The 24,352-nt window shown below is 42.4% G+C and overlaps 1 protein-coding gene across 5 annotated transcripts in view; it reads right to left on the minus strand.

Moving 5' to 3' along the window:
- Nucleotides 1-273: 273 nt before the first annotated feature.
- Nucleotides 274-24,352, minus strand: part of LOC101916413 (ephrin type-B receptor 5) — a 94,104-nt gene continuing 70,025 nt past the window's right edge. For 3 of the 5 annotated variants that reach the window (XM_055808064.1, XM_055808063.1, XM_055808062.1), the window contains exons 7-17: nucleotides 23,396-23,520; nucleotides 22,155-22,317; nucleotides 21,200-21,314; nucleotides 18,371-18,426; nucleotides 18,137-18,256; nucleotides 17,490-17,737; nucleotides 16,331-16,546; nucleotides 15,121-15,270; nucleotides 14,785-14,978; nucleotides 13,392-13,547; nucleotides 275-12,415 (exon numbers count right to left, since the gene is read on the minus strand). In XM_055808064.1, the coding sequence (XP_055664039.1) occupies nucleotides 12,307-12,415; nucleotides 13,392-13,547; nucleotides 14,785-14,978; nucleotides 15,121-15,270; nucleotides 16,331-16,546; nucleotides 17,490-17,737; nucleotides 18,137-18,256; nucleotides 18,371-18,426; nucleotides 21,200-21,314; nucleotides 22,155-22,317; nucleotides 23,396-23,520 (1,652 nt within the window). In that variant the 3' untranslated portion in view covers nucleotides 275-12,306. Of the gene's footprint in view, nucleotides 12,416-13,391; nucleotides 13,548-14,784; nucleotides 14,979-15,120; nucleotides 15,271-16,330; nucleotides 16,547-17,489; nucleotides 17,738-18,136; nucleotides 18,257-18,370; nucleotides 18,427-21,199; nucleotides 21,315-22,154; nucleotides 22,318-23,395; nucleotides 23,521-24,352 lie in introns of all 5 variants that reach the window. The other 2 variants (XM_055808066.1, XM_055808065.1) reach the window with 1 other exon arrangement.

Below are 24,352 nucleotides of genomic sequence, written 5' to 3' on the forward strand. Positions count from 1 at the left end.
ATTAGCAGACATTTCAAATCACCAGTCACTTAAACATAGAGTAGAAAAATTGAAGAAGAATTGTGTTTGCTAATAGTCAGCAAGGCTCTCTCTTGACACAAAACATCAACCTGTCTATCACAAAAAAACCTCTCTCTGAAATGTTGGAACACTGCTGCCGCCAGGCTTTGGCAAGATAGAGAAGAAGTAAGATCAGCATAGTGCCTTGCAGGAGAGAATCACCTTTTCATTGTACTGTTAATCTGAATTACCACCAAACAGCAGAAAATCTCTGCAGGACAGATGCAAAAGAATGTAAAACCAGAACTGTTTTTATTTCCATATTTAATTTCTGTTTTCATTTCTCCAGATTCTGTAACCTTGTCATATTTCTTCTCTCTAGAAAGGTGGGGGTTTCCCTTAAGATGCTACTGGGGTGAATTGTCATTTGATTAAACCTGGAGTAGTACAAGAAATGCCATTAGTTGATTTATGTTAGACAATTATCTGGCCAGTGTATTTAGCAATTGTCAATGCCACAACCTACGCATGTAAGCAAATAAGTCTAGGAGAGAAATTTACTATTATTTTTTATACCGATCCTTCAATTCTGTTTCAGTCAGACATCTGTGTGTGTGTATATCTATACACACACCTGTGATGTGCACATATATGTACATTATGTTTATATATGCATGTACATATGTGTGTATTACACTTCTACTTCCATCTCTTTCTCAATAACACGAAAATATACTCCTGCTGAAACTAGCATTATAGATCTTTCCTTCCCATTGAGTTTTCAATATTATCTTCTAAAACTGCTACTGGGCAGTTGCCTAATTCCAGTTTGAAAAAGCCTGAAAGCTTCCAAAAGAGGGTCGCTTAAAATAGTGACATTACATTGAAACAAAGGCATTTTAAGTTAACTACTTTTACAAGGGAAAAAATAATCTGTGTAGAGATGTTATGAAGTTGATTAACTCCTTTGCATCCTACTCACTCTATAAAATATATTGAAGTGGGACGTAGGCCTTGTACTGCTCCTCTGTTGTCCTTGTTTTGGCTGGGATAGAGTTAATTTTCTTCTAAGTAGCTGGTGCAGTGCTGTGTTTGGGGTTTGGGGTGAGAATACTGTGGATAACAGATGTTTGCAGCTGTTGCTCAGTAGTGTTAATACTAACGCAAGGACTTCTCAGCTCCTCAGGCCCTGACAGCCAGCAGGCTGGGGGCACAAGAAGCTGGGGGGCGCACAGCCAGGGCTGACCCCAACTGGTCCACACCATAGAAAGTTATGTTCAGTATAAGAACTTGCAGGGGTTGGCTGGGGCCTGTCGGTCACTGCCTGGGGACCAGCTCGGCATCGCTCAGTGGGCAGACAGCAACTGTATTGTGCATCACTTGTTTTCTTTTCTCTCTTCCCTTTGGATTTTGTTCCTCTCCCCTTCTCCCTCCTTTCAATTATAATTGTAATAGTAATAATAAGTATTATTATTGTTGTTGTTATAATACTTCAATCATTAAATTGTTCTTATCTCAACCCTCCAGTTTTACATTCCTTCCTGATTCTCCTCCCCATCCCTCTGTGGGGGGGGAGTAAGTGAGAGGTTGCCTGGTGCTTAGTTACTGGCTGGGGTTAAACCTCAGCATCTGTGCAAGATGAAGTTCTCCTACATGAATGCTAAGCAGGTCCATCCATGCAGGTTCTGTTTTGCCTTCTTAATAGAGAATATAAGTAGCAGCTAAGATTATAAACAGGAGTTAAGAGGAATATAAACTATTCCTTTCCCTTCTTGTTTTTCCTTTCTGATGTTTGCAAATATTGAAGTCTTTTCTTTGTTATACTTCTGCTCATGTTTCATTACATGAATGGGTCTTTCTCTCCATCCCCTAAAATCAAGGTGGAATTGCATCTTTTGCTCCTGCACCAAAACAAAAGCCTGCAAAATCCCCTGTTTTCAATCATGCCTCTGGTTGTGTGGCTTTGCAGAAAAGGACCTGGGGGTCCTGATGAACACCAAGCTGAATGTGAGCCAGTGGGGTGCCCTTGCCACAAAGAAGGCAAATGGGATCCTGGGCTGCATTAGGAGGAACGTTGCCAGCTGATGGAGGGAGAGGGGGTCCTTCCCTTCTGCTCCGCTCTGGTGAGGCCACACCTGGAGTCCTATGCCCAGTCCTGGGCTTCCCAGCACAAGGGGGAGGTGGAGCTGCCACACAGGACCTGACAAAAGGCCACCAGCACCATTCAGGGACTGGAGCTTCTCTCCTGTGAGGTGAGGCTGAGAGCTGGGACTGCCCGACATGGACAAAACTCTGAAGGGAAGGTTTAAATAAGGCAGAGACAGGTTTTTTTCAGCAGTGCCCAATGACAGAACAAGAAGCAATCAGCACAAGCTAAACCACAGAAGGTTCCGTCTGAACAGCAAGGAACAGTTCTTCACTTTGAGGCTGGCATGGCGCTGGAGCTCCCAGAACCTGGCTAGCCCTGCTCCTGACAGGCATGCTGCATCTTCAGTCGTTTTGAGGCTGTAGGTCCAAAGCAGTTTCTTAGTTTCAAATTCTTCATGGATTTGCTTGTTGTTTGTGGCTTATGTTCTTCCTGCCAAGCCTGGAAGGTCACCTTACTCCCTCTACCCGCTCCTTGAAGAGCATACAGCTGTCATTTGCTCTGCCCTTACTCTTTGCTATGACTTGGCTCTTGTCAAAATCCTTTTCTCTCTTTCTCTGGCAAAACCTCTGGATTCCTTTGCTGTTTGCACCTTCAGCAAATCATTTTGGAATGCTGTTGTGGGGATTTCAAATTAAATGGTGGTGTATAAATGACGACATTTTTTGACACAGAGTTTTTCTGACTTTGTAATTAGTTTTGTTTAACTTTGTGTTATTTCCTGCATTTCTTTTTCAGGAAAACATATTTTAGCTTTTGCTACCTGTGCTCAGAGTAAGGAAAGTGTATGTTTGCTCATGGAAAACAGAGCTGATATCAGAGCACAAAGTTCCTTGGGAAAGAACTTCAATTACCTCTTTAGTTTTCCTTAAATGATATGTTATCAAAGAGCATATCCCTGCTTCTGACTGCTGTCACTTCACTTTAAGAGTGCTGAAGTATGAGGTTCAGTCAAGTGAAAAGCAGTGAAGAGGGATGGTCATGAATCATACATAGTATATGGCTCTTCCATAAGAACATGGTCCATGTCAAGGTTTCTGAAGATGATCTGTAAGTGAATCGTGGACAGCTAATCTCTTTGGTTTCCAGAAGTTTAAGTTCTGTTGATGTTCTTTGTGAAAGAAACACCCCGATATTAGTTTCAGTTCAGCGAAGTCTGTCCCCTATGACAAAGCAAAACACTGTAGGGTACGCATACAAAAAAATGTGCTGAAGGCTGGAATTTTAAAGATATAAACAATACAGACCAAAAAAACAGTGAGAAAGCAACTGCTCTGGAGAGGTGGCGATCCTAGAGCTACCTAGACAGAGAAATACTCAGTTCCAAACTAACTAGTCCTAAATCAGAAAGGAAAAAGGCTCTCGTACCAATAACCTCTCCCATTCACTTCAGGTCAGCAGCAAACTACCCTTTTGATCATTTTACTTGCATATTGAAGGCCTCTACCTGGCAGCTGCTCTCCTTAGCTTTTAAAGTGGATGTGTTCATAGTGCACTGAGGGGGTGCAGGGTGCTAAAAATTGCTTTCTTTCACTGAAGCTGAGCAGGGACTACCCAAGAGTTTAGGAGATGAGGGTTGTTATCTTGCTGTTTCACACAGGACCTCCTGAGAAGCACACTTTAAATCCTATGACACTTTCCAAACCTGTAAGGCATTCTAAAGCTGGCTACTTCCAGTTCTGGGAACATTTAGGCTACGTTATGTGGTCAAGATAGGGGACAGGTACCCACGAGTTAAACATTTGGCTATGATGTGATTCTGTGTTAGTCTGCCTTTTTTATTCAAAACCTGTTCCCTCATTCCCTTCCCACTCTTGTGTGCAGAAAGTATGTAAAGGCGCTAAAGGAGAGCCCTGCTTATCAATACCTTTCAGAAACTGATGATTTATTTCCATTTTATGAATGAGGATACAGAATCATGGAAGAGAAGAAGCTGGCACTTTGAAAACTCCTTGCGAGTCCTTAGTGCCCCAGTTCAATGGACAATATGAAATATCCATGGCCATAATCTGTGGTATAGGTATCACAATTCCAGGTGAACTCTTTGGCAATTCAAACGCCACCCAGAAACTCTGAAAATCCTCCTCTACTAGGTTGTCTAAAACTGTGAAGCTTACTGTGAGATGACTAGGTAGCCACCTCTTGTTAGCAGTTGAGACTCAAATCAGTTTTCCTTAGACTAAGTCATGCTCATTTCTCTAGGCTGCAGAGTTTCACGACGCTGAGAATTATGGCAGAAGCTATACCATGGGGAGGGTTGGTTTGTGTGCTTAATCACCAGGTCTGCTTAAATGGAGCCTTACTGTCATACCTTTATCAGTTTCTAGCATAGTGAGATCTCTTTCAGGAATCTTATGGGACTCCAAAGGATAACCTCTGCCTGGTGGGGGAACAGATCACTGTGACAGGGGCTATAGTGATATTGATCTTGGAAGTGAGAATGGTTTACATTTATTATATTTACTCGGTTTGCAATTTGGCTGAATACAAATGCAAAGAGTGTATATCTTTTAGATTCCTGATACCTTCAGAGTCAGAGCAACCACATACTTTGGACAAACCACCTTGGGAGGACCTTTCCACATCACAAGGTAAGGTCCAACTCTTTCACATTTGAGCATGATTTTTGTTTCTCGAATCTATGTAACATTTTCATTTTATAGACGGAGAGAGGATGGTGTCAAGGAACATCAACAAATGGAGGGTACCTGATGGGGCAGGAATGTGGGAGAAGGTGTGATTCTAACTCCATATTTTTGCCTCTTCTTCCTTTGCAGCATCACATATGATTGCATGATTCTGGTAACCATGGTGATGTGTCTCACCAGCACAACTTCACCTTCCAGATAAACACAGCATCTTCCAGACCCAGGATCCCAACAAACTGGGGCACTTCCACAACTAGCCCATGGCACTTACAGCACCTTTGAGCTCTTCCTCACCATCGTTGATGGATCTGCCAATCATGAATTTGGACCTACTTTTCATGTATGGCATCACTTATTCAGCCTTTGCTGTTGTGGCTCCTTATGCTCAACTTGCTCATTGCCATGATGGGTGGCACCCACTGGAGAGTGGCTCATGAGCAAGATGAGCTTTGGAGAGCACACATGAGAAAACTGTTCAGCTATGTAACTCCTTGTCATGAATTATGAAGCGTGTGCTGGAAGGGGAAGACTGCTTGCCAGTCCTGGAGGGGACAGAGCTGGGATCCCACAAACAAGTGAGGCATGTTCAGTTGAGAAGACCTGTGGATTTTCTTATGGTGGGAAGAACCAAATTCTTACAAGCAAAGGTAGGGCTAAACAAGAAGTACATGTAAATGTTCTAGAAGTGTGGATTTTATCTTTGCTACACTGGTCTCATGGTAACTATTAGAACTATTTCCTCTTTTCCTGCATCCCTCAGTGCCCACAAATATTTATTGATTTATTCACTGCAGGTTGTTTCTATTACTGCCATGCTGGAGAGGAAGCTTCCATGATGCCTCCATCCTCACTCTGAAACCCGTGGCCAGAAATACAGTCTAGGGACAGATGTTATCTCAGGTAAATTCTGCTAAGAGTAGACAACTAAACAGTAAATTCACATGTATGAACCTATCAGGAAGGACTGCCCTCTTGTAAGAAGTCAGACCCAGTGAAACAAACCACATAATGCAGGATGGGATTGTTGGGATCTGATGTGGAGTTCTGAAATCCAAGTCTGGACAAGAACCAGGAAAAAAGCAGAGCTTTAAAAGCTTTGTTACATTATGTTAGGTCCTGCTCCCATACCCCAGGTAGAAATTTTTTATCTACGGTTCATCACAAAGCAAGGAACATATGTCATGAAGTAAGGAATGCAGCTTATGGGGTCCTAAGTAAATGTCTCAGCATAGTCACCGCCCCATAAACTGTCACAGCTAGAAAATGTTTCTTCACGCTTCATCTTGAGTATCACCCAGCTCTTTTCCATTCACTCCCGCTCCTGAACTGCAATCCTTTAAACAATTCCTATGTCCTACCTAAGTGTCTTTTGACCTTGTCAAAGAAAGATTAAGGACAGATATTATTGCTCTCACTCTAAAAGCATAGCATATTCCTTTCTGAAGGGAAGGCATCATCTCACAGCCAAAAGGAAAGGGACCACACCTAGATCTGTGTTACTGAAAGCTGAAGTTAAGAGTCCAGCTTGCCAGTTGTGCTGCACTCTGACAGTGGCTGGGGAAGAGAAGTCTCAGCAACACGTCATTGATTTTATGATACATATTTGCATGAAGGTACTCAATATAAGATCCTCAGTGTTAGCTTAATAACTTAGTACTATTTCCTAAAGAGGTCTAAAATAGCATCCTAAATTTGAGTAAAACCAGTCTAGCAGTCCAAACAATATTACATCCTCGTGAAGTTATATGTGCATGCAGTTAAGCAGTTGTCACATGATCCCAAGTATGTCCCTAAGCTGACATTTAGTTTCCTAATTATATATTTGATAAACTGATCTTTCAGTTTGCAATACTTCACCTGTCAAAGGAGTCCATTGCTTCTCAGTGCAAACTGCAGGCAACCCAGCTGTTGGACTGCTACTATATTCTTACTGTAGTTCTCTACATTGAGGAAACCCACATTTGTTTATTATTATCATTGTAACTATTGTTGTGGTTAGCTCACTCTTGTTATAGATCTGCAGAGATGACAGGTTAAAATAGCAAGTTTTACAATTTATACAGGGAAATATTAGGGTACACTATAATTACTGTCCTTTTTAACACAGCAACACTAACAGATCTATTTTTAAAAACTTATTTCAGATAGTACCTTCTCATTTGTGTTTGTGAAATAGCTGGTTATCTTACTTCTATTCTCCTGTTCCGTTGCAGAGTCAATATGGTTCAAAGAGGACTAGAGTTTGTCCTCAGCAACAGAATTGTTTATAAATGATCAATCTATTACAGCTGTCCAAATGCATGGACAGTACTAGGTTTGTATACCTGTTACCAAAATGCAATGAGAGAGTTGCATAGATGTAACATAAATTCTAGTTTTTTGCCAGCAGTGTGTATAATTTCTAGTGCCACTGTAAAGTAGAACAAATCCAACCTTACTTAACATGGCCTGAATTTAAGGGATTAGTTTTCAGAAGCAAACAGCTTTATCAATGTTGGCTAAGCACGCTTGGTCTCATAAAAGAGACATAAATAACAGACCGAACTCTACTAGTTGAGGCATAGGTGCCAAGATGCCAACCCACTGTTCTCATTCTTGTGACTTGCTCTTACAGCAGTTGACTAAAAAGACCACATATCTCTGTTCATTCAAGCAAACAAAGGTCATGGAAGAAAATAGAAAGAAATCTTGGTATGTTGTAATGAATCTGCATGTTTCAACTGAGACTATTTCAGGAAAAGAGTTTTCTTATCACTCAGAAAATAGAGATAAAATATATAAGCCACAAGGCTCTTTGAGGGCAGTTAAGCCTTCTCTTCGGTGTTTCCGGTAGCAGAACCCAGGGGGAGTAACTCCTCTTTGATCAGGTCAGTTACAAAAGGACAAGCTCTAGAGGACATTGATCTCTCATGAGCTCAGTGTAGCCCTTTCAGTAACACAGGAGTGGAACAGTTTCATGCACAGAGCATGACTATCTCGAATGCTACAACAAAATGTAAGTTCTGAGAGAGGTGCCATTTTTTCTATATAGATTTGAAAAGGGAAAGATTAGACTAGCTTTTGAGCAGGACATGAGTTTTGCTTTTCCATGCTGTCTTTTAATGATATCCAGACATTCAAAATTACGTGTGATCTACAGTCCTTAGGATGCTCAATACTAATGAATAGTTGCTCGCATGGAACATGTGAACAGCTCACTGCATTGTCCCCTCTAGCATTACCTGGTTTCAGGGAAGAGAAAGAATTGGTTTTGTCCTGAACTCAAACTTACTGCTTAGCTGCATCTTGGATGCATAATGACTGTGTAGTTGACTGCTGAGAAAGTATGCCAAAGGCAGGATGGATTCAGGCTGGTTAACTCTGCTCAGACTAGTCCCACAGCAGATTTGTTGGCTGGAATCCCTGACCAAAGACCCAGTGATGGGGGCAGCTCTACCATATTTGCTTATTAAAGGTAAGTTCCTTGGTGTTGCTCATCATTTCCCACCGCACCCAGAGGTTTTATTCACAACAGGTGAATTGTCTGGGACTAAGGAAGCTACAGCAGCTTCTTTCTTTCTAGATAGTCCCAGGTACTGAATACCTTTGTACTAAACAGACTGACTCTTTCAGCTCTCCTTTAGTAGCATTAAGCAGCTTGTACTCCCTCAACTACCCCTAATATAATGTTGTCAAAGTACTCACTGATATTACATCCTTGAATTTTAAAAAAACAAACAAACAAAACCCAAAACAAAACAAAAAAAACCCAAAACAAAACCTCCCAAAAATAAGGACTGCAATACATATCATCGGCACATCCACTGAGGATACTTGGGTGCCAAACAGAAATCACTGTGTAAGTCTTTCAGCCTTGCCTCAACATCATTTTAGGCATGGATGCAAATGTCTTAGCTTATGTGCTTGTCTTTGCACCTAGGGTGAGCAGGGTCTGCTTTTGACATAAACATGCCATGGCTTAGTGAGGCAGGGGGTGCACAGACACGTATGTAGCTCCTGACTGAGAATTCCACTTGGCTGCTGAAGCAGCGTAAGTGGGAAAGTGCTTGCCTGACGTGCTCTTTGGCAGCACGATACATTAGCTGACTTACCGGTGCAGACCCAATTGTCTGTCTGGAGACTGTCCAGCAACAGACACCAAAAAGGCAGGGGGAGGGAACATAATCAGGAATAACTACATAACCAACTTGCCTTAAGGTGGAGTTTCTACCTGTTTCTAGATAGTGAAAAGCTATGTTCAAGCAGAAGTCTTTGCAATAGATTCTTTCCAACTGTAGGTATGACTTCTGAGTTTTCATACAAATGGCTAATGCCCTCATGAAGGGCTACGCATTGATACCTGTGCATTTCATTTACTCAGTCTTCTTACACACTGCATATTTTAAGTATCATAAGGAGTACATGTGGGCAATAACTTGTTAATCTCCCATTGCTTCTCTGGAAAAGAATATGGCTCTGTAAAAGTTTTTTGCATTGTTTCTCACTCCTCTGGTGAAGAACAGATATCAGGTGTCTAGGTGAGCCCTACTTTCCTTCCCGATTCTAATCCCCACCTGTTGAGGGTGCTCATATATGGCAGGACATCCCAGATGGCATCTATGGAAACAGAATGTAGGATTTCTGCTTTCACATGGTTGAGAAAAGTGAGATCAGGATATTTCTAATGCTTCTGCCATGACTGCCTTTCCTCCGTGCTTGCAGACTTGAGGGCCAACGTGATGGCAAATAACACAAAATGCATTGCAACATGAGAGCCTTTGCATCCCAAACTAGGGAAGAAGTACTCTGAAAATAAGGAACACCCTAGCAATAAAGAGAATGGAGACATGTCTTAGAGAAAACAGGTATCCTTTTTCACTCCTGTCTGTGACCCCAAGCCTGTCCTTGTGAGATTCTAGCCATAGCCAGGACATCTTGACACTTGACCCCTTGGCATTATCCTTGGGACATTTCACCTTGCCTTAGAACAGGAGGAAGAAGAGATCTATGATGTCCTGTCACTACTTGCCTGCTTTGGTATAGTGAGTAAATCCCTTTGACTGTAAAAACAACTTTGCTGTAGACTTCACATGCAAAAGCAAATGTCCTACTGCCTGAACTACCACCAAGCAGTCCACTTCACTGCAGCTCCCTGTAAGGAGTTATTAAACATCATGGTCATTTTTGTGAGATTCAGACAAGGCTCCCATTTTGTCTCCCATTGCATGAAGGCAGAGAATGTATTTGCTGCATGCAAGTTTCCGCTAGCCTGAAAAGAGGCTATGGGATTTGAAATAGGTCATTTCTCCACTAATTTTGACCACCCAAGGCACAGAAAACAGCTTGCTATGTTTCCCCAGATGGCCTGCACAACTTCTAGAATACACTCATGTACAGCTACACATACATGCGTTGCTGTCCTCTGGTGAATGCATATGAAAGGTGCTAGAGACCACAGATTCCCCTCAACATGCTTTCTGAAGAGGACACTTGTTCAGGCTCAGTTGCTGTTAGGTGGAGTACACATGTAACTGGATTTTTGAGTATTACAAGTTTGTAGAAACCCTTCAAAAAGCAATACCCTCAAATTTTCTGGAGCTGGACTCACACTAGTCTGATGTGGTGTGCTTTTATTCTTCACACTCTCTTTGTACTGCTCTGAATGTTTTATTAGCAGTTCCTTGTATTGGTTTTGCACTGGCACTTTTTTTTTTTTTTTTAATCTTGAAAAAAAGCACTTTTATTCTCCTTCAAATAAAAAAATTAACAATGATATTGCTCTAATGGTGTAACAAAGAGTCTGAACAGTGCTGGCTATTCTAGTGCAACTATTCTGGAGCACCTATCATATTATGGGACTCTTTAACTATTAAGTGTGGCTTCTCAGTCTTCAGTTGCTGGGTTGACGGGGAGGATCCTTAAATCCGTACAGGAGTAGTATCTGCAGAAGTTGTGCTATTCTAACCTTGACAGCTGGAGAAAAACAGTAAGTTCATGGCTAGTTCACAGTGAGCCAACAGATGGGCACAGATTGGAACAGCTCGGGTTATTTCCTCTCTAGACACAAAGCAGGTCTCTTTTCATGTAATGCCTTCATTGAGGAGATGCTGAACAATGCCGTTTCCACTTCCCTTCCTATGTGTTGGTGAGGTAGACAAGTATATAGTTTATGAGTTTTCCTCTCAAGCTCAGCTTCATGTTTTCACACTTGTGCATAGGGATAGATAACAGTCCTGAAGCACTGCTCTGCCTCAGAGCAATCTTTCCTTCAGCAGGTACGAACGAGACTGTCTGAAGTGAGACATAAATTCTGTCATTCTGGTCATCCTCATGCACCTCTACCAGACAATGCAGTTGATCCCATGGACATTGTTACTCCTTTTGTAAGGGCTGAAGCAGCTTGTGGGACTGGTACCCTGCCTGATCAGTCCTGACAAGAGCTTGTGAAAGAGTTTCACCTCCTTTGTTAAAATTGTTTATTTGGAGGTGACTACTGCAGGTCTGCATTCTCTTCAGAAACAATATTTGACCAGCTGTGCCCACGGATGTAGCTGGCTAGGGTGAGAAAAAGAGCAAGTATTTTTCAAAAGCAAGGGGCTTCAGATTTTTTTGTCATACTCTTCGATGTATGTAAGGGGGTCAGAAGAGAACAAAACCCAAATTCTGGGTGCTCAGGATTTCAGAATATCACAACTTATGCCTTTCCTCTCAAGAAAGGGCTTGTGAGGACTAGAACCTATTTGTTTACCTCTCCATTTGCAGATCCAGTAGGATGGATTCTAGGAATCCTTATCATTCCATTCTGTTGCAGTCCCATAGAGTTGCATAGCACCAAGGGCTTGCTGTTCCTTGTGTCAACAGAAAGGATTAGTAAGTTTCCCTCCTGGATCACAGAGCAGACCCAAGAATTGCACATGAAATACACAGAATTTTTGAGCCCTTTACTCTCAGCCTCTTCACCAGGTGGCATGTCTTCCTGCTTATCACATATTGTGCACTAACTGGAACTTGAGTTCCAGACCAAGCTGGCATACCAATTGATAGCCTGATGCTCATCTCCATCTGAGCAATAATCTCTCACACCATGATGGCATTCTTTCGGGAAAAAAAAATGGTAATTTTTTTGTTGCCTTTATTATGTCTTTGTAGCTTTGCTGGGCTCCCAGCCACAAATAAAGCCTGCTGAGGGCTTTGTGAAGTTGTTTGATGCCTTCTTTTGGCAGAGAAGAGGCATCAGGTGCTTGTGATCTGTCCAAGTTATTATTCCACCTCCTATTCGAACCTTCCCTCCCACAGCCCATTCCCAACATATGACATCAGCCACATTTAAATGCCATCAGTTATTTAGCTCTGCTTTCAAATCATGGCAAGGCTTCGTGCTTGTTCATGGAACAGATGTAGTGTGCACTCTCAAGGTGCATAAAGTCTTCAAGTAGCATACTGAAATCTCTTTTTCTTACAGTGAAAATCCCTCTGAATTCCCCCAGAAACTTTCCAGAGTTTGGGACTAGTGGAATAAAGATGGTGTAAACATCACACTTCAACTGGTTCAAGCTGATTCAAATGGACTCGCATGAGCTGGATGCTGTTCAGAATCTTTTTCTGGTGACCAACAAGTGTGATGCCAATACGCTGGATATCTCTGCAAGAGAACAGAGCACGTGGTAGGTGTTAAAATGGGCTGCTTTTCCTGAACAGTCCCCATCCATCTCACTGTATCCAAATCAATGTGTATGGATATATGTGTACAGCTATATGCGTACAGCTATATGCATATGTGTATCTTTGAGAAACAGTTGATAAGGCTTCTGCTTTTGCTTGGCAAATTCATCTGGGTGGAGGGGATGCTGGCAAAACTTTGGCAGGTTATGTTATAAAAAGAAGCAGTGAAAGGCAGGGGGGTGGGGGTGGTTAAGCCTAGAGAAGAGAAGCCTCCAGGGAGACCTTCTTGCAGCCTTTCAGTATATGAAGGGGGGTTACAAGAAAGATGGAGAGAGACTTTTTACCAGGGCCTGTAGTGACAGGACAAGGGACAATGGTTTTAAACTGAAAGAGAATAGGTTTACATTGGATATAAGGAAGGGTGGTGAGGCACTGGCACAGGCTGTGCAGAGAAGCTGTGGATGCCCCATCCCTGGAAGCATCCAAAGTCAGGTCAGACGGGGCCTTGAACCACCTGGTCTACTGAAAGATGTCCCTGCTCATGGCAGAGGGTTTGGACTAGATGATCTTTAAAAGTCCCTTCTAATCCAAACAATTTTATGATCCTAACAATGTTCCTTTTCCTGCCTCCTGTCTTCTACATAACACTTCAAACCAGTATATCGTACAGCTGGTTCTGCACATCTCCTTACAAGTGGTTACTACCTGTGGTAGCTGTCATGAGCACTCTGATATAACAGCCTCTCTGCAACACTGACAGTATGTGTTGTAGTGTCTGTGGGATCAGTATTAGTGCTTATAGAAACAGGTTGCAAACATACAGCAGTATGGAGTGGGGCCAGAGGACCTAATAAGATGTAAGAAGCAGTAGATACTTTGCTTTGGCTTCCCTCTCATTTTCCATGTGTACATATTCTTCATATAGCCCTGACTAAATTCTCTGCCTCTCTACTTACTCCAGAGTCATGCGTGATATGACATCAAATGTAATCAGACCAGCCTGGTCAAAATTCTCCTTGTAACGGCCCATCTTGATAGCGTCCAACCACTCATGGGCATTGCTGAGTGAAGGGAAATCTGGAGGACAGTTGCTCAGGAGAGGCTGAGATGGTCTGCAAAAGAGGCACATTCTAAAAACCCAAGTTATCAATATCCACTGACCATACTAGTAAGGTAAGAGTTATAAGAGGGAGAAAATGCAAGAGCACAGAATGGAGAATATTTGTTCTTCATGCCCTGATTCCTAAAGTCCTACATGTTGATGCCCTGTTTCTAGATTACCTGTGTTCCCTTTTCTGTCAGAAAACAATCCATTCACCCCACAAAATTGATCCTTCCTTCCCGTCTTATACTCCCTCAGGCACATTCTCTTCTTGTTGCCCCAAATCTTCCCACACTTTCTAGGTCTAGACCTATTAGCTGGGCAAAGAGTTGCAGTGAGGCAGTTTCTAAGGCAGAGATGAGACCTTACAGCTTTTAACCTTTGTGACTAGCTCTCCCTCTCCTAGATGCATTCCCTGGTTCAGAAAGTAACCTATGAGACAATGAATGTGTTTTTTCAGCTCCAACATGCATCAGATAAAATCACAGTAAAAGGCCAAATAAATGACTGTTTATACATGACATTTGCTCTTTTCCCCATCACCTGAATCTGCCCCAAAGCTGTAACTTTCTTTATGTGCTGTTTTTGTAAAATGGGCATCACTAGATACTTTTGCCCTCCCCCAGCTGTGGAGTATATTCCACTGAGACAAGGTTTATAACTATGGGGTAAAACCCTCCAGGCCACCAGGTTGTAATACTGTCATCAGCCCAACAACTATCTAATCTTGGTGCCATTTACCCCCCAAGAGATTTTGCCATTGCTGACCTCCTGACTCTGGTTCCATCAGGCTGCAAAATGCTGTTGGGAAAATATGGGATGCAAGCTACAGTTCTAATTAGTCTTAGCTACAGATTTCCTTCCCTCCATAAGCTAAGGTCTTTTCTTCCTTCATTACCTCTTGTGATCACACAGCACTGTGTAATCACAGAATATCTTGTGTAGCTGCACCCATATGCGTCCCTCCATTCCCTAAGATCCCTCACTCATTCACCCTTGGTGCACCCCATCAAGAGATTTATCTCCTCTCACATCCAGCACTTGCAATTCCTCACCACCCAATAAGTGAATCAGGATATACAGTTCTTCCAACTCTCTCCCTCATTTTTTGTTCCCTTCCTACTTGTTCCCTGTCTCAGATGAGAGGGTTGGAAAAAATACTTTATAGTCTTATTTATTGCTTTCTTTTCCTCATTGTGCCTACCAAGAGACAAGCCCTATTATTTTGCATTAAATCCTCATCTCACCTGCTACTCCCAGTGCCAGTGGCTTTAAGGGCAGATGGCTTACGGATCATTTTATCAAGGGCACTGACTATCTGCTCAAATTTGGGTCTCTGGACCCGTTCCTTCTGCCAGCAGTCAAGCATTAGCAGGTGCAAAACAGTCGGGCAGTCTGGGGGTGGTGGCAGGCGATAGTCCTGGTCAATGGCATTAATGACCTGCAGGAAAAGGAGAACTTTATCACAGCTGGGAAAAGAAAAGACGAACAAGCTTCAGTCACTTGGTGGTGTATTACTTTTTTCTACTTGAATTGCACAGGACAGAGAGCAGATGTACACTCTCACCACTTCTACAACTTACATCCTGATTGGACATGTCCCAGTAAGGCCTCTCACCATAGGACATCACTTCCCACATGACAATGCCATAGCTCCATACGTCACTGGAGGAGGTGAACTTGCGATACTGGACGGCTTCAGGGGCAGTCCAGCGGACAGGGATTTTGCAGCCCTAGAAAGCAGTCAGAGAGCAACCGGGGCATTAGTCACATAAGGACTATTTGTGACAATGGTATCACTGAACCGATCAGCATGACACAACTCTAAGCATGGGGTGCCTGTCCAGTTGGTGCACTCTTGTAGACATTGTTGGTCTAAATTAAAACTCTGTTCAAGGCTTCCACCTTGTTCTATTGACAAATATAGATGAAAAAACAATCATGCCTCCTTGCTGCTACCAATCCTGTCATGTAATAGATTTTAAATTTCATAGCTCTTCTTTGCACCATTTGAGAGGTGCCAGATAGTAAAATCCTCCTGAAAGTCGCAATCATTTGGAAATCTAAAACCATTTAAACAATCCCAACCTGCAACAGCAAGGACAGACAAGTACCCTGAGTGGCTAGCATTAACCCCTTCCTCTTTCCGTCTTGACCTCTCAGACTGCAGGTATGACCTGCTGGGCAAAATAACATTCAGGTGCTGTTTCTTCAAAAGACTTACATCTAAAACTTGCTTCAGTTTTCAGTAACTGAATTCTGCATCCCCTGCATACCACATGGTAGTTTCAACCTGCCCATTACACTCTCCACCCCTTTGTAGGATGTATTACAGGTGTCAGAGCTTCACAGGCGGTAAGCTTGTTTGGTGGCTGGTTGTAAGCCCATAAGCCTACTTATGCCAGTTATCTTTTCTGCAGGAAAAACCCCAATTGTTTCCTCAAAGTGTGGTAGTACAGGACTTCATCCTCTCCTTCAGTCCTTTGTATCTCCTGTAAGAAGCTAATAAACTGGGGAAGGTAACACCTAAAACCAAGTTATGAGGTTTGTCCTATTCACTATCATTCCACAAAGAACAGCACTCAGACTCTGCACAGCAGAGTGGATCAGATATTCAGCTATTTTTGTTTCTTACCTCTTTAGTACAGATAGCCCACAAGATAGAAGGCTCTACCTCACCGGTGTCTCTGATCTCAAGATGGACTAAAAAGGGTACACCAAATCAAGGAGGAGCACAGGAAGAAAACCACAGCTGGCAGCAGTGCAGCAACTTGCTCCATAGAAGTAACTCACCAGAGCTCCAGTGTAGGTGGGATTTGAAGCATCATCCTCCAGAAAGCGGGACAAACCAAAGTCTGACACCTTGCATACAAGGTTACCGTTGACTAGGATGTTACGTGCTGCCAGGTCACGATGCACATAGTTCATGTCTGAAAGGTAGCGCATGCCAGCTGCAATCCCCCGTAGCATTCCCACCAGCTGTAACACACTGAACTGTCCCTCCTTCTGCTGCGAGGAGGCAAACACAGGCTTTTATGACCACAGAATATGAAGCCAACAGGGAAGACAAACAAAGAGCAAGGTAACAAGGTGGATTATATGAAGTTAGAGAACATACACCTTAACTTCAGCCAAAATCTGAAGGTTCACGGAGAACAAGTAAGAAAGGAGGGTGGGCTTAAAGCAATGAATCTTAAATGAAGTCGGACACTGGTGACCTTTTTCTGAACACAGATCTCTTCTTGTGGCCATGTCCTCCTTTCGCATCCTACACCTAGTCTCTTTAACTACTAAGATGGCTGAATGGCCGTAGCAGACAAATCTGCTTTTACTGTTTCAAGATCTTTACAATGGGTTCTATCCCGCTTTACACAATGCGCTCACGTGCTCATCACAGTGTACTTGCCACAGCATTTGTGGCTGAATTAGCATATGAGTCAGTGAAGAAAAGAAGTGAATCATCTATACTATAAAAATGTCTGTATTTATGTTTCATTACTAAAAAAAACTACCAGAAAGTCTGAGTCCAAAAGTAAGCACAAGTTTCACTACTTCATTACAATGTTGAAACTTGAAAACATTCAGTGGCAGCAGAATAAAGTCTGAAAAACATTATAAGAAAGGCAAACTTTGGTGCATGCCCATAAGGAGCTGGAAGGCTGTGTACAAAGATAAACAATTTAGTACTTTTTACCATTAATTATTTGAGCTGGAGAAGTCTCAAATAATGAGGAAATTTTATATGACGGGTGAGATTTTGGAGTATTTTCGCCACATTGGCCCAAACCCACTTCCTCTGTTAACTTGCTATTATTTCTACTGCACCTGAAGAGGGCGACTGAGGACTGAGAGAGACAGGAGTGAAGAGGAAGGGAGGCAAAACTATCAGAGCTGATACAGGCACACAGCAAGATGAAGAGGTAACGGTTGTGGGAGAATCTGGTTGTGGTACCCTGAGGAAGGAATCCAGTGATCCGTTCTCCATGAACTCTGTGACAATCATGACTGGCCGGCTCTTGGTGACCACACCCTCCAGATGGATGACATTGGGATGCTCAAATTGCCCCATGATGCTGGCCTCGCTCAGGAACTCCCGCCGCTGTTCATCTGTGTAACCTGACTTCAGGGTCTTAATAGCTACTGTGTATTCTCGCTTCCCTGGGTGTTTTAGGTGCCCAAAGCACACCTCTCCAAACTCTCCTGTCAGGGAGGGAAGAAACACACCTCAAGTAAGGAAACACAGTAAAGAATTTTAGTCAGGTGCACTAAAGCATTCTACTGTGGAAGACCCCAGGCGCTGCTTGGAAATAGGGTTACTAGGACTGTTTGGATTAAGGTAAAGCTCCTGATGAAGGCTCAGGTTGGAGACTACATCTTCAGGGTTCAAGTGAGGAGCTCTGAGTCTTCAAAGGGTGTTTTGAACTTGGTTTGGAGCCAGCATCTAAGGGTAAGTAGGTTAAGATGAATTTTGGTAAAAATGAAGGTTAGCTATCCTGAGACACTGGATGCATGGATGCATGGGTTCATTTCAGGCCAGTAGTGTGCCAGGCCTCAAGGTGAACAAAAAGGCATTTGAAAATCTGCAGGTTCTCACACTACCTGATCCAATGACCTCCTCAATCTTGATGAAGGACACATCAATTTCCTTGGCAAATTCTCTAATAGCTTCATTGGGATCTTCATAGGTTGAAGGATCAATGTAATACTTCACTCCAAGTCCTGCAGCGGAGGGACAGCCCAAAACATCACCATAATCAAACCCTGAGAGACATGGGTATTAACAAGTCCTGAGAAGAGACAGCCCCTCACCATCAGTTGCTCAAGAAGGCTTACCTCGTGCACCGATATACTGCTGCAGGCGGTCTGTGTATGGAGTCTCTCGCCTTTTACTGGAGGACATAAAGGAAAGGAAAGGAAAGTCAACACACGCACAAGAATCTCTCACAGGATGATGGGGTAGGCATCTCAATGCAAGACTCAAAGAGTCCTTGAATTTAGGGATAGAAGATGGGTGTTAAGATCCTGCCCATCTCTTGGTAAGCAGTGCATGCTTGGTTTTTTGTGTGGTAGCTTTTACACCACTGTTTGTTTGCATCCCCACTTTAGATATGACAAATGATAGGGCCACCAGCACTAACCTGAAAAACAAACATTACTGTCTTGGACATTTTCTTGCTATTCAGGCTAAATTTGCATTTTAATTTCATTTAATTATGACAAATTATTCTTTTAAATATTAATCTAAGCCATCTCCTGTGATGCTTTTTAAGTTTGTAAAAAAATTTCCAAAAGCCATTTACGCTAAAGTTTAATTTGTGTAAATTTCCCCCAAAGATTAGTTTTCTATTCTTCTTCCTGGTCTTTTGACAGCATTTACTTTGACTATTCTTTTCATAAGCACAGTACACAAAACCAACCACACAGAGCCAGATGGACAGAAATCTGTCCTATGATGTGATTTTTGCATGTGCAGATCAAAACAGGTATGGTCTTTATTATTGTAATATGTACTGCATATATGTATCTAATTTCCAGTAAGCATAGGTCCTTCTCAGCATAGGCATTTCTCATATTTCATTCTCCTCTTAAATGTGTGTGATTCAAGCACTTTTTCCCCACATGATCTAGATATTCCGTTTCATCCTACTCTTGGTTTGCTCTAAACACATTTTCAAGTTGCTTCCTTTGTTCCCAATAGTGCTTATATTTTTTTCCAAAAATGTACAATTCATGCTAGCTTATGATCTTTTCTAAATGATATGAATTAGACCAGATTGTAAATCAAACCCGTGGTACCCTGTAGTATGCCTGCTCTGTGCATGGATTTGTGCCAACTCGTATGCTTTGCTGTCTTGGCACAAGACCTTCTAGCCAATAACTCAATTAGCATCTGAAAAAAAGAGTATCACGAGACATTTGCTGCTTTTCTTTATCCACATAATTAATTCTGTCATTCTGATAGGTAACTGTATTATCTATACTTGTCAGGCTTATCTCTTTAAATTCTGCTAAGATTGCAAAAACACAGGCAGTTCTACCTTCCAAATCTGTTCTGTGCGGAAAGAGACTGGCTTTGCTGAGGGCCTATACCTAAGAACTCTAACTCTGCTATTGCATCTGAAAGTCAGGTCTGCATGCATGGGGTTTTTTTTATAGGTTATCTGACAGATTAATGGTTTCCCATCACAAAAAAAAAAATCCAGTGATTAGCTAAAATAGATGTTTCATACTATATTGCCTGGAAAATGTGTACCAAGAATGTGCAGAAACAAGTTAAATTATATCATTTGACTCTACATATATTCAACCTTTTAAAGAACTAGTCATTTCATGTGGCATTCCTCATATCCTACATCTTCAAACTTACTTTTCTTAAAAAGGACAAATTTAAAGTAGAAATTTGGTATCTCCACTTCTGAATAATTGTCTACTTATTGCATATGATCCTTCAAGTATAAATGAATCTATTTTTTACAATATTTCCTTTTATGCAGATACATTTTCAGAAACCCATTAATGTCTTTCCCCAACACAGTTTTGATATTAATTTATTCTGGGTTTGGTTTATTGTTTTTAGAAAAATATATGCTTTATTGAGTTGTGCACATAATATCACATTTCCAGATGTAACAAGAAATTATATTTTTAACAGTTCAAAGCTACAAAAGGAGGCAACAATGTAAATATAACAGTGTTTGATAATTCTTTTCTTTCCAGAGGAAAAATATTAGAAGAGAACATACACAGAAGGAGAAAACAAATGTAGAAAAGGGAAGACAACAAAAAAGAAAAAAACTAAAACTAGATGTCACTTTCTAAAGTTAAGTAGTTTGTACATTTTTTTAGGTCAGTAGAAAAAGCTAAAAAGTCCCTCTTGTGCAGAGGCAGAGTAGCGCAAGGATACAGAAATCCATTACTGATAATCTAGGGGATTAAGTTCAAACCTCAACAAATTCAAGGAGTGGGCAATGACTGTTCCTTTTCAACAGACAACAAAACCCCCATTGTTTATTTTTGTGCTTCTACAAAACGTGACCCTTACTTTTCTCTCTTTCTCTTTAAAACTTCTGTCCTCCTTTTTTTGCCGTAACAGACTACCTCTACATTGTCTTATCAGCCCTTTTTTTCTTTCCAAAATGGAAAATGGTAATTGCTTTTTTTAGCCTGTATTTTACGAGTCAGTGTTCCACGGAACCATTGGGGTTGTACAGATATTATTCTTCAGCTTGGTCTTTGGTTAAAGGGTGTTTAATCTTCTTTCTAAGAAGGTACCTAACTTCTAAGTTAGTGGATCTAAATACTTACTCCCCTAGTCCTCCTTCACCACATTGCTTCATTCTCCGCTTGATGCCTAAAATGTGATTTACAGTCCCTTCTTTACTGTGATGCATTTAAACACCTTCCAAGCACCAGCTTTAAAATGTTTCCCTTGTGTTCATATTGCTGACTTGCCAAACATCAGCTAAGTACATGAGCTGTTTACCAAAGGAAAGGCTCCTCAGATAGGAGTAATGGGGCAGGATCTTTCCTTAATTAGAAAGTGGCATCTCAAGGACATCTGGATAAATGTAGATCAGGCTGTTTCCCTTGGGACGGGGTTATGTAGCAGGGGAAAGATAGTTCCACTGTCTGCAGTGCACATGAGCAGGTCAAGGAATTCACCTCTTGAAGATGATGGCAAGGATGGCAATGGCAGCAATTACCAAGAAGGCTAGACCACCAAGCGCTGAGCCCACGATAAGTGGCAGTCGGTCTTGTACCATCTCCGAGCGCTCCCCTAGCGAGGAAGACACATGCACACACATACACAAATGCAGAGGACAGGAACTGTTAGTTTCCCTTCTACTGTCTCAGCCATAATTCCATCCCTGCCAGCCATTATGCTTCCCAGGCTAGTCCTGGCAGACCCAAATGTCCAACTTGGTTATTCCTTTACCTTTCAGTCACTGTGCTACTCCAGTGCCTGCCTTCCTACTTCTGAAAAGGCAGTGCTCCCCCCAAATCCACATTTCTTTCCTTCGTTCCACTGCCACCTGCCCAGCCACGTAAGTATAGGCTAGCTCTACACCTGGGCTTTGATCCCACTGTCCCCTATTAACTTAGCTCATAGGTGACCTACGGGACTTCCTCTGACCCAGACCAAAGAATATCACAAGGCATGTTGCTCCTTACACGAACAGATGGTGGTGCTGCTGGAAGGCAACCTCCTGGGTATATGTCCTGTGTCCCATCTGTCTTTAAGGCTTTCACAGAGCATTCAGCTCTACGATTTCCTGCGGCAGGTGGATTCCAAACTACAGCAGGGTATAGTGCTATGTACTGTGAACACCCTCTTAAAGAGAGTTCTGCCTGCACACTCTGCTCCTGCTGGTTGGGGGATGCAGAGCCCATAAGGACTGGGGTGGGGAATACGGTGGCAGTGTAATCAATACACTCTTGACAGCATGGAGCTTCTCTGAGTGACCAGATCTGCGTACACAAATTACGATACACAGAAATACAAGTTGGGTAGGAGTGTCTGGTAGCAGTCCTCCAGAGGATAATCTAACACAGTCAGGAACACATGCAAGTGAAAGATGCTCATGTGCAGATCTGAGTACAAAATAGTAGCACTTACCTCCCATTAAGGTCTGGAAATACATCTTTCCACTGTACGGGCCATAGCCCACTGCTGTTCTAGCTCGTACTTGGAAGGCATAGATCTTGCCTGGGCTCAGGTTTGATATGGTGGCCATGTTGGTTTCACTAGTCAAGGTGAATGAATTATCCTCATCTTCTGCCTGTGAATGTCAGTGGCCAAAAAGGAATGTAAGACTTCTGCACATATCGCTTGCTCTCCTCAACGAGGAATGCTAGTTTCCATGCCAGCCCAGTATTCTCTGAACCGGTTACAGAGCCTCCCAACCACAACCGCTATTCCAGACCTGACTTCCTCACACACTATTTGTTCCTCACTGCTGCTTTTTGTTCCCATGGGCCTGGGCTTCCCACAGAGCTCTGCCAAAGACCCTCAATTCTGACCTAAACAAGAGTGAGAGACAAAATTACCTTGTTCCATGGTTCCTTGCTAAGCATATCCATTTAAAAAGTCCTAGCCTGTCCTGAAAATGTGTTTTCTACCCGCTCCAAACTCACATATTCTAGGAGAATCCAGAGCAAAAACACATGTAATGCTGTATCCAGGAAGCTGTTAGACATATTATTACAAATAGCAGGCCCTTTTACTGCTACAGAAAAAATAGCCTCACACGATCCTGCAAAAATATTTATGTGAAAGATCAGAATGAGAGCTTGTCTGAACAGCCCTATGTACCCCTTCTCAAACCAGTTGGATTAGGAGTCATGGAAGTTGTGAACGGAGAGCAACTTTGTACTTGCCATCCTGTAATTCCAGGACAGAAACAGGTAACAGACATCTGTCACTTAGTGCATGGAGTAGTGCATTAATCCACCCAAAATGTCTTAGAGATGACTGTCCAGGCATAAATGGGGACACAGGACTTCCCTCCACAAACACACAACAGAATGTTGCAGTGAGCCCAATTCCAGTAGACAGATTTGGGAACTTCAGTTCCTTCCACTGTTACCTGTATCAGCTGGTGCTAAACTTATTATGTTGTTAGCCACAGTTGTCCCTAGGTGGTTCCAAGTTGGGAAACGCAGATGGACTGATGTTAGACAAAGTGTATATTATGAACATCTGGTTTTGCTACAGCTTGCTCTTTGTTCATCATTGAAGCGTTTTTTCTCCATCTTATTCATCTGAATCCAGGGGTGCATCTCCTAGACAGAAGGCTACCCTGTCCTCTTGTGCATAACAGCTATGTGACAATCAGCACTGCCTCACTTTCTGCTCACCTTGTCAAAGTAGCGCAGCTGGTAATCCAGGATGATCCCATTGGGCTGGTCTGGCTGAGGCCATGACAGCGTGATACTGTTGGTAGTGCGACTCACCTGATGCATCATGGGGACGGCAGAGGGGACTGGAATAGACAGGAAGGAGAGATTGCAAAGGGATAAGCTTAACAATGAACTATAATTGATTAATATTATGATGAGTTAATAAGGTAGGTGAGCGCCTCCTTTAATTTCCCTCAATTTGAATTATGAAGCATGTCATAAAATAACCGGAAGAAATCCAGGCACAATTCTAATCTGCTAGGAGATACAGTCACTGACAACTTGGACAGAAAGAAAATTAAGAAATCCGCAACCAACTGATCATGCACAGGAATTATGGAATGCTCTACACTGTAGCTGGAACATTATTCTGATCGCCAGATTTGCAATTTTAACATGCAAGATGACAAGGTGTTCAGTGCCACTGCCTCATTCTAGGATCACACTTGGACAAACAATGAGATAGCAGTCAGAGCAAAAGCAGAGCACACTACCTCTGTTCTGCTTCTTGCCCAGATTATCATTGTTTGTCTGGGGAAAAATATCAGGTAAGGCTATCAGAGTAATGGAGGTCATTCACTACCAGGTCACAGCTGCAAACCAGAAGATGGAGACTGACGACTGATGCGTTAAGGAACAGATTTTGACACATTCCTCAGTTCAGTGGTGCCAGCTCAGCTGCAGATCATAGCAACTGAAAGCATTTCATTTTCACAGCCTAATATGCAGCCTTGTGTTCAGACTAGGTCTAGGATCTCAAGCCAATCCCAGTCAAGACTATTGCCCAAATGTCCAAACTACCACTGCATTTGAGGCTCTCAGTCCTTCTGCAGGCCACAGAACCACAGCAGTCCCGTCTGCATGGGCTTCTAACAAAGCACTGCTGTCTGGAACCAGCACCTAAAGGTCACGGTT

The sequence above is a fragment of the Falco peregrinus genome, chromosome 6 (genome assembly GCF_023634155.1).
Source record: "Falco peregrinus isolate bFalPer1 chromosome 6, bFalPer1.pri, whole genome shotgun sequence".
Taxonomy (NCBI): domain Eukaryota; kingdom Metazoa; phylum Chordata; class Aves; order Falconiformes; family Falconidae; genus Falco; species Falco peregrinus.